Source organism: Neomonachus schauinslandi, chromosome 15 (assembly GCF_002201575.2).
Source record: "Neomonachus schauinslandi chromosome 15, ASM220157v2, whole genome shotgun sequence".
In the NCBI taxonomy this organism is placed as follows: domain Eukaryota; kingdom Metazoa; phylum Chordata; class Mammalia; order Carnivora; family Phocidae; genus Neomonachus; species Neomonachus schauinslandi.
The window spans coordinates 11,421,251-11,430,572 of NC_058417.1; the positions used below are offsets into that span (position 1 = coordinate 11,421,251).

Genomic DNA, 9,322 nt, shown 5'->3' on the forward strand with positions numbered 1-9,322 from the left:
TGAGTGGCAGGGAAGAGGAATGGTGTAGAAAGTAAATAAAATCGTTACCGCTTGGGGGTAAGTGCTGTAAGAATATACAGATGGGGAATGAGAGAACATACCAGTCAGGGGACCCAGAGGTCAGCTCACCTGTTCTGGGGGCGTGCAGGGGGGTCACCTTGCTTTCACCCACATTGCCAATGCCCTGGGCTGACGCTGGCTTCTTGTCACCTCGTGTCTTGATTATGTGGGTGTGTGCTGGGCACCCCCAAAGGGACCAGACCTTGTTTGTCTCTGTACCCTTGAGCTCAGGCCCAAGGCCCCACATCCAATAGGTCCCCACCTCAGCAAATGTTCGAGTGAGTGTGGGGCTCAGGGGAAGAGGCAGAGAGGTACGAACTGGCCTCCACAGGTGGGCTAAGCATGGGTTAAACATGGTGTTTAAACATGATCCAATCTCTGGTAGAATAGTCTGGATTTCTGGCTTTTCTAGGAGAAGGGGGTGATCTGGGTGGCTAAGTCTACCTTTCCCCTGGCCACAGATCCTCCTCCCCCGTCCCCAGCTACTCTGATGATCTAGAGTGCCCAGCCTCACCCTCTGCCCCGGGCTAGGAGGACAGCAGGACTGGCAAGGGCGGCCACTCTAGTCCCGGGCCCGAGAACTCACATTCATCATGTTGCCGATCTGGTTGTTGCCCAACGACAACACCTGCAGCTTGACCAGGGCATCCAGAGAGTCAATCTTGGAGATCCGGTTGTTGAACAAGCTCAGGTCCTCCAGGTTCACCAGCGTGTCCAGCCCCTCGATGGCCTCGATGTTGTTGAAGGACAGGTCTGGAAGGAAGAGGGCTGTGAGGGTCCAGTGGGTGGACTGTCTTGAAACAGACCCATCGGGGCTACTCACGCCCTGGGAGATAGCACCAAGCCGACAGGCCAGTAACAGACTCACTGTCTGACAGCTTATGGTTTTCTAGAAGCCATGCCTGGATTCTTTCCTGTGGTCTCCAACTATTACCGCCCTCTCCTGTTCTACCGCTTGTCTTCCTGGCTGGGCACATGAGGGCACGAACTCCTGTCTGTGCTCTGTGGTTGTTCTGGGATGGAAATGATGAATGGCAGGTCCAAAACGGTGCATCTTCGAGTGGGAGGAGACTGTTTGGAGGGCCTCCTTCGCTCACACCTATGGGCATTTTAAGAATAATGCTGCCTGGGGCGCCTGGCTGGCTCAGTCGGTTAGGCAGTCCGTTAAGCGTCCGACTCTTGATTTCAGCTCAGGTCATGATCTTGGGGTTGTGGGATCGAGCCCTGCATCGGGCTCTGGGCTCAGCGCTGAGTCTGCTGGAGATTCTCTCTCCCTCACTGCCCCTTCCATTCTCTCTAAAAATAAATAAAATCTTTAAAAAAATATCACCTATCTGCTTAGCATTTACCAGTTTATCGAGTTCATCCTCTGACAATAGCCCTGAGTGCCAGTCTGGAATTTCTCTTCCCATGTGATCGTCGGGAAGCTGTAGCTCAGAAAGGCTCAGTGATTTGCTCAGAGCCACCCAGCTAACCTCAGTGGTGCCAGACTTCATCCAAGGCTCCTCCCTGGACAGGCCTGATCTTCCAGCTACATCACAGCTGACTCAGGCTCCTCCAGAACCCCAACTCCGCCCCCCAGTGGAGACGCTAGGCCCTCACTAGCCCAAACTTGCTTGTACCCTGCACTGTGGGTTTTTGGGGTCGGTTGGGGTTGGAGCTGCAAGCCTGTCGTGGAACACCAATGGCCCATAGGCCCAAACGAAATTTTTCATGAGCTTCGAAACACGCTCATGATAGTTGCATGTGGTCACATGCAAATAGTGGTTTGGGAAGTTAGTCTATCCACATCTGAATTCAGCCCCCCTGGCCTACCAGGGCATGGTCACCTGCTGACAGTTGAAACTACTGGTAATTTATTGTCTCTTTGGCTATTAAGCGCATCACCTTATTTAACTCCCACAGCAAAGGTCTCATCATCCGTGTTTGATGCATGAAGAAACAGAGATTCTAGGAGCCTGGTGGCATATGCCCACGATCAGCCAGCACAGAGAGGTCCACAGGGCTGCAGGAACTGGTGTAAAGTCGGGTGCATGGCCAGAGCTGGGATTGAACTGGGGTCTGCCAAATGCCAGGGCTGCCCACTCCCTTTCCCACCGTGCAGCCTGTTCTGTTCTTCGGAGGGCTGGCCCCACCGCACTGGAACTGGCTGTGTGCTGGTAAGTGTTTAACAAGGGGGCTGGGAGGCCGGGGGGTGGAGGGGTTTGCCGTGAATTGCAGTGCTTGCCATCTCTGTGGTGTAAATCCTTCCATCGTGGCCAATTTCAAGCTAGCAGCCTGACATCCCTGAATGCACAGTTGGGACGAGACGTGCATAATCAGCCTGGGAGAGCCACTTCTAGCTGGCTCCAGCACAGCCTCAGCCCTGGGACAGCCAACACGCGGGCCACCAGCCGGGCCTCATGTCAGGTGGGGGCTGCTGAACTCCGGGGGCACCATCTCCCCCACCCCTGTGCACCTCAGGGACTCAGCTCTTCCTGGTTGTCGTGGGGTCCCTGGATGACTGGCACTGTGGCCGGACAAAGGCCAGCTTCTGACTCTTTGAGGGGAATAACCTGCCCTCTTTCCAGAAATTTCCCCTCTGCTCTCTCACCCCTACGGAACCCTGGATATTGCAGGAGTAGCTCATGGGGCCTGCGGCACTCGTTTGATGTCAGAGATAGCTGGGCCTAGTAGCTCTCGCCTCAAAGCCTGCCGTTGAGACAGCTGGAACCTGGCAGGCCTTCCGGAGGGGGCACGGCTCAGGGTCTGGGCTGACCCGGCACCTTCTTCACCCCTTCATCTCCTATAGACACAAGGACTCCTGGCAATGCAGATGGGCTGCCACGCCCAGACTCAGCGTTAATGGGTGCTGGGGTACCAGGAGGGCTTGCCTGGGGCAAAAGACCCGGCTGTGGGTCGCCTCTGCCTCCCCCAGCGTCCGCTGCTGGGTCTGTGACAAGGCAATGTGATCCTGTCCGTGGGGCTCCTGTGGGCTGGGCACCGTCAGAACCACCGTAGCTGGGGGTATTTTGGCAACTTGGGAGTTGCCAGTGAAGGAGACCAGCCAGACAGGATGGAGGGAGCGTGGGCTTTGGGGTCAGGCAGATGGGGGCTTGCATGCCCCCTCTGCTGGAGCTTTGGGCAAGTGCCTTGGCCTCGAAGAGCCTCATTTCCTCTTCTGCACATTGGGATTGTAACACTCACCTATTAGGATTGCTCTGAGGGCCACATCAGACCACAGGGTAAAGAGCTCTCGGGCCAGCCCCTTCTCCCGGGTCATCAAAACCCCGTGAGGCCTTAGCCGTGCGGGCCAGGGCTCCGGAGTGAGACTGAGTGAGCTCAGCTGGGAGCCTGATGCCCCCACTAGTCACTGTGACCTCGGTTTGCTCAGCTCTACACTGGGGATGCTGTATGGATTAACAGGCCTCACGTGGAAAGCACACGGGCCCATGCTTAGCAGGTAGTAAGTGCTCCAAGCACGTTAGCAGCTGCGATGCTTGTTTCTGGTTTGCTCTGGGCCCCATGGTTGGCAAGGCCCACTGAGTCTAGAATAACTAGAAGGAGTCTAAGGCTGCTCCCCAGACCCTCTCCCAGCTGGGGAGGTTTGGCAGGTGGGTCAGAATATTCTGGTCTGGCGTGTCCAAGCACATCTTTGCTGGCTCTGCCCAGCCAAGGCCCCAGGCTTTTAAAAAGAGTGGCTTTCTTGTTCCCAGTAGACGGGCCTTCTTCCGTACCCTGGCTGATGCTGGGCCGCCAGCAGAAAATCGCCCTCGAGGCAATAACCTTGGCCGGGGCGTCACCTTGGGTTAGCTTGGACACCCAGGCAGGAGGGGCCCTTACCCAGCCAGACCAGGTGCACAAGATGCTCCAGGCCCTCGATCTTCTCAATGATGTTGTTGTCCAGCTGTAGCTTCCTCAAGTTCTCAAACTGCCAGAGGCTGTCTATGCGGAGGATGTCTGAAACAATTGGAGGAGGTGCCTTGGCTGGTTCCAGGCCTCGGGTTAGAGTTCAGTGCCAGCATACTGCAGAATCCAGATGGCCAATGCTAACCATACAAAAGGCCCCCCAACTCCACCGCGTTGCCCTGGAGGACTTGGGTGCCCTGGGGATGCGGGCCAAGCGCCCAGGAGTCTCCATTACTGCATAGAGGGCAGTGATCGGGGCTCCTGCTCAGGACCTCGGCTGGACCGAAAGGGCCTAGGGGGTGGGGGGAGGTGTAGCGGGGTCCTTGTGAAGGTGGGCAGGACCTGCCCCGGGCATGGGACTCAGTTGTGCTGCCTCTAGGCCCAGCTGGGGAGCTGCCCAGGAGGCTGTAACACCTTGGGACACAGTGTCCTTCCTTCCACAGTGTGACAAATAGAATCAAGGCTGCGGGGTGAAAGCCTGTACCAGCCACCCCTTGTGCGCTGTTGGTGAGGGTGTCAGCCATTTTGGAGGGCAATTTGGCCAAGGCCAAGTTTCCTGAAATATGTAATGTCCTTGCCCTCTGACGTGCAAAATTTCTCTATTTGGCATCTGTCTGTAAAGACACGCTTGGGTATGTTGCCCAAAGAAACACCTATAGGCACATGAGAGGCAGAAAGATGGGGGGACCCCAATGTCCACCCATGGGGAGTGGGATAAGTCATCCATACAACAGGCAGGTTCCTGATGTCACTGAAGCACCTGACCTGTGGTCCCTTCACAGGCATACAACCAACTCACTCCTTTTGCTCCTCATGCCAGGCCGAGGTCGGTTTCTGTTACTGACAGCCCGAGAAGTTCTGAATTACGCTTAAGTATAAATACGTATACACCGTGTAACGTAAAATTCTAGAGGCCTAAATTTGTCCCGTTTTTTCTAGAAGCCATAATAGCCCTGTTGTGTATCTGCCCCTTTTAGCTCTATTTGCTTCTGTAATGATTTCGAAAACTTAAAAAATTAGACTACACTTATGAAAAGAACTGAAAAAAATATAGAAGTGAAAGGGGTAAAAGAAAAAAAAAAAAGTACATTTAATAACCACACATTGGGGGCAGCGGTTTCAATATTCACTCAGAGGGGCAGGGTTTACCACGGGGTTGTGAGGGCCTGGGGGAGGCCAGATGTCCCTCCTGGGTGCCCTCCCCAAGCCAGGTGTGGGTGGGGATCGGTGGACAGCATTACTCTGACCCAGGGCCCTGCCTCTGCCGGGTTCCCGGGCCAGGTGAGACTGGTGTCTGTTCCCAGCTCTCTGGGGCCAGATTTCCCAGAATGATACCAGCCACCATCTCCACCTGCGCTCTCAGATGCCTCTGGATTTTCCAGAAGGCTTTCTGGCCCTGGGCTCAGCCTGACAGCTCTTGCCTATGGCCACGGCTGACGTCCACGGGTCCCACACTCTGGGTGCTCTGCCTTGCACACGTGTGTGCGGGCTTTTGCCGAGGCATCAGCCATTCGCGTGGAAAAGCCAAACAACACAACAAAACCCAGGACATATTTGACAGCTCTAAATGAGTTACCAGCACGACAGGACTGCCCAAAGAGTCCATTTAATCTTCAACATAGACATGGGATCTGCCTTCACTGTGCCCGGCTTGGTCTTAGCCTGTTGTCATTATTCCCTGGATCACAACTGTCTCACTCGTCTCCCTGCTCTGGCCCTGAGGCCCCCTACTCTATCCTCCTGCAGTCGGTGGGATCTTATGGAAACCTAAGTCCCAGCCTGTCTCTCCTCTGCTCACGACCCTCCCAGGGCTCTCACCTCACTTGCCATAACAGCGAAACACCATCTCTTGGCCCCCAAGGCTGATGCTAGCCGACCCCACCACCTCTCTGACAAGTCTCCATACAGGACTGCCTGTCTCAGGGCCTTTGCACTGGCTTGCTCCCTCTGCCTGGAATGCTTTCCCCCAGGTCTCCACGTGGCTCTTTCCTAGAAGGAAGGGGGGAATTCTTTGGAGCAGGGTCCCCGGCAGGTGGAACGCAGGGCCAGAAACCCCCTTTGCACTGGCTGCTCCCTCTGCCTGGAATGCTTTCCCCCAGATCTCCACGTGGCTCTCTCCCCTAGAAGGAAGGGGGAGATTCTTTGGAGCAGGGTCCCCGGCAGGTGGAACCCAGGAGGGTGGCTCCACGTAGCCAGGGAGGAGCCATGGGGAGCAAGGGGCTGTGTGCTGGGGCAGGAGACAGGAGGGGCACCTCAGCAGAAGCAGGACAGGGTGCCTGGGTGGCTCAGTTGGTTAAGCGACTGCCTTCGGCTCAGGTCATGATCCTGGAGTCCCTGGATTGAGTCCCGCATCGGGCTCCCTGCTTGTCAGGGAGTCTGCTTCTCCCTCTGACCCTGACCCCTCTCATGTGCTCTCTCTCATTCTCTGTCTTAAATAAATAAATAAAATCTTTAAAAAAAAAAAAAAAAGAAGCAGGACAGCCTAGTGGGAAGTCTTTGCTTCTAGTCTTTGCTCAGTTGTCACGTTCTTTTTTTTTTTTTTTTTTTAATATTTATTTGACAGAGAGAGAGAGAGCAGGAACATAAGCAGGGGGAGTGGGAGAGGGAGAAACAGGCTTCCCGCCGAGCAGGAGGCCCGATGCGGGGCTCGATCCCAGGACCCCGGGATCTGACTGAGCCACCCAGGCGCCCCAATTGTCACGTTCTTGATGAGGCCTCCGACCACCCAATAAAACATGGCACCCCACCCTCAACCCTTTTCTCCTCTCCTTGATTTTCCTCCATAGCACGTATTTTTAGCGTACACTATCATTTCCCTTCTTTATTTTTCCCATCACCTGAATGTCAGTTCCATGAGGACAGGGCTTTTTGGTCCTTTTCGTTCACTGTTGAATCCCCAGTGCCTAGAACAGCACCTGGCGTATAACGGGCATTTGGATAAATCCCAGCGCAATGAACCTTCGGCAGGGGAGGGGATAAGCCAAAGGAGGCTAACGCCCCTCAGGTGATAGCTCTTTAACCCTTTAACCCTCCCCCATCCCTGAGGCGGCTGAGGCCCAGGGTCCCTCCCTGCTCTGGGTGGTCGGCCGTGGAGGCCGCGCTCTGGGGAGGCCTGTGGGTTTCGTGAGGCTTGGGCCAGGGCTTGGCCTGCCTTGCCCACTGCTGTGTCCCCATGGTCTTCCCAGGCTGCTGTGTTCCTTGTCGTCTCCTGGCTGAGCCGGCAGGCCAGGGGAGAAACCCAGGACAGAGTAGGCCTGCGAATCAGCCCGGGTGACTCCGCTGTGGCCCACCTGCCCAAGAAGCACAGGGCCCTGGCCACCTCTCTCGCTCCCTCTCACACCCCCTCTGGCCTGACTCACGGGCCCCCTTGAGTGAGCCAGGTGCTGTGCACGTGCTGCCCCGTTTTCTCCTTCCCACCAGCACTTGAGACACACGGACTCTAATCTTCCCGTTTTACAGATCAGGACGCTGGGCGCCCAGGACCGGTCTGGTCCTGAGCCACATCTTCCCACTAGGCTGTCCTGCTTCTGCTGAGGTGCCCCTCCTGTCTCCTGCCCCAGCACACAGCCCCCTCTCCCCATGGCTCCTCCCTGGCTACGTGGAGCCACCCTCCTGGGTTCCACCTGCTGGGGACCCTGCTCCAAAGAATCCAGTGGAGTCTGACGGAAGCAGCGTGGCCTTTGGGTTCACTTAGGTTTAGAGTGGGGGAATTTGATCTCTTGTCCTATTATTCAGAATCAGGGGTGCTGTGGATATGCAACTGCTAATGATACGCCGTATTAAGCCTTAAAACACTCTGTGTCACCCCTACGCCTCTCCCCCAGGCAGGCCCGAATGCCCATGGGGGTCCCGTGATCACGGACTGTGTGTGGAATTCTGGGGCAGAGAAGCCCGGCGCGGGATGCTGGGCTGCCTGGTGCCCCCACCCCAGCCCGGGATACGCACTTTGGAAGTCCAGCCGCAGCGACAGGACATCCTTGAAGAGGATGCCCTCCTGCCTGGCCAGCTGCCCAGCCTCCTCCTGCGGGCCTTGTTCCCCCACAGCCAGCTTGAGCATGTCCTCGTCCATCACTCTCGGCTCCACGGAGTCATACAGCCTCTGCATTTTCCCTAAAAGACACCACATTCCTCTTCCACCGTCTGCTTCTCCCTTTGTCAGAGCACAGGATCTGGCTGGGGTCTCTTTAAGGCATTGTGGAGCATGGTGACAGTCATGGATGCTCCGGGGCCGCCTCCTCGCACTCCCTGGCCCGCTGCACCTAGGGGCGAGTACTTCTGCACCAAGGCTGCTCCAGGCCTTTTCCAGCAACCATCTGCCCCCGTCCTGCCTGGCGCCCACCTGCAGGGGTGCACCCCTCGGTCCCACAACCACGGCTGTGACCCTACCCCGCCACCCAGAAGACTGGCACCATGCTGGTCTCTTTGGAGCTCAGCTCCCCTTATGGCCGTGGCCGTCTTCGGCCTCTGGCTTTCCTCAGCCAGCCTCATTCGGTGTCTTGCCACCACCAGGATCCTTGGCAGCCCCTGCCAGGCAGGGCAGCCTGCAGCTCTCCTTCTCTGAGAGACTCCCCGCAGCTCCCCACAAGCTGCTCAGGGCGTGGAGATTGGCGGACACTGACCCAAGCTGGCCATTCCTGTTCTCCCCCTGAGAAATGTGAACTTGGGGCAGCAGGATGAAAGTCCCATCAGAGCCGGCTGTGTGAGCCGGGGGGGAGCTGGGGGGTCACCGGCTAGCCAGACATGCGGTTAAGCAGAGAGGACAAGAGGAAGATGAGGCAGATGGACAGAGAGAAACAGAAATGGGAACCGAGGTGAGGCAGAAAATAAGACAAAAGGGCCGACAGATTGACACAGTCTTTGCTGACTTTCCTGCCCCTAATGACCCTAATTCCAGGCCCTGTGAGAGTTTCCTGACTTCTCACATTAAATCTGATTTTACTTAAACTGAGTCCAGTAGGTTTCGGCTGCTAACGGGCCAAAGGATCTGGCGGAGACTCTGCAGGCAAACGGCTGACCTCAGGATGCTGTTCCTGGCTGGACAGAGCCACAGCCCCGGGAAGCCTAGGCACCGTGACCTCGTTCTCATCCTTACCAGCCTAAGAGTAAGAACATCCAGAAGGGTTGGACCCTTCTGGGAAGGCACACTCTATGGGAAGCTCCCAGATTCTGCCTCCTGAACCCTCTGGAAACTCAGTCCTCCCTTCTACTTCCCACCCCTGTTTCTCTCCTCCCTGCTGGCTTCACCATCTACCTTTGCCCTCTTGGTCCCCGACGCCCAGGCCTCTTCCCTGATGCTGGGCAGTCCCTGTATTATTCCACTGTGTGCTGCTGGAGAGACTCCCGGTGTTGGGGTGATGACGTCCACCGCAGACTG

General features: G+C 56.4%; 1 protein-coding gene across 1 annotated transcript in view; it reads right to left on the reverse strand.

The window, feature by feature from the left end:
* Positions 1 to 8,053, reverse strand: part of DRC3 (dynein regulatory complex subunit 3) — a 29,038-nt gene extending 20,985 nt beyond the window's left edge. Inside the window, exons 1-3 of the mRNA XM_021694741.1 lie at positions 7,894 to 8,053; positions 3,883 to 3,999; positions 647 to 813 (exon numbers count right to left, since the gene is read on the reverse strand). Coding sequence (XP_021550416.1) covers positions 647 to 813; positions 3,883 to 3,999; positions 7,894 to 8,053 — 444 coding nt within the window. The remainder of the gene's footprint in view (positions 1 to 646; positions 814 to 3,882; positions 4,000 to 7,893) is intronic.
* Positions 8,054 to 9,322: the final 1,269 nt, after the last annotated feature.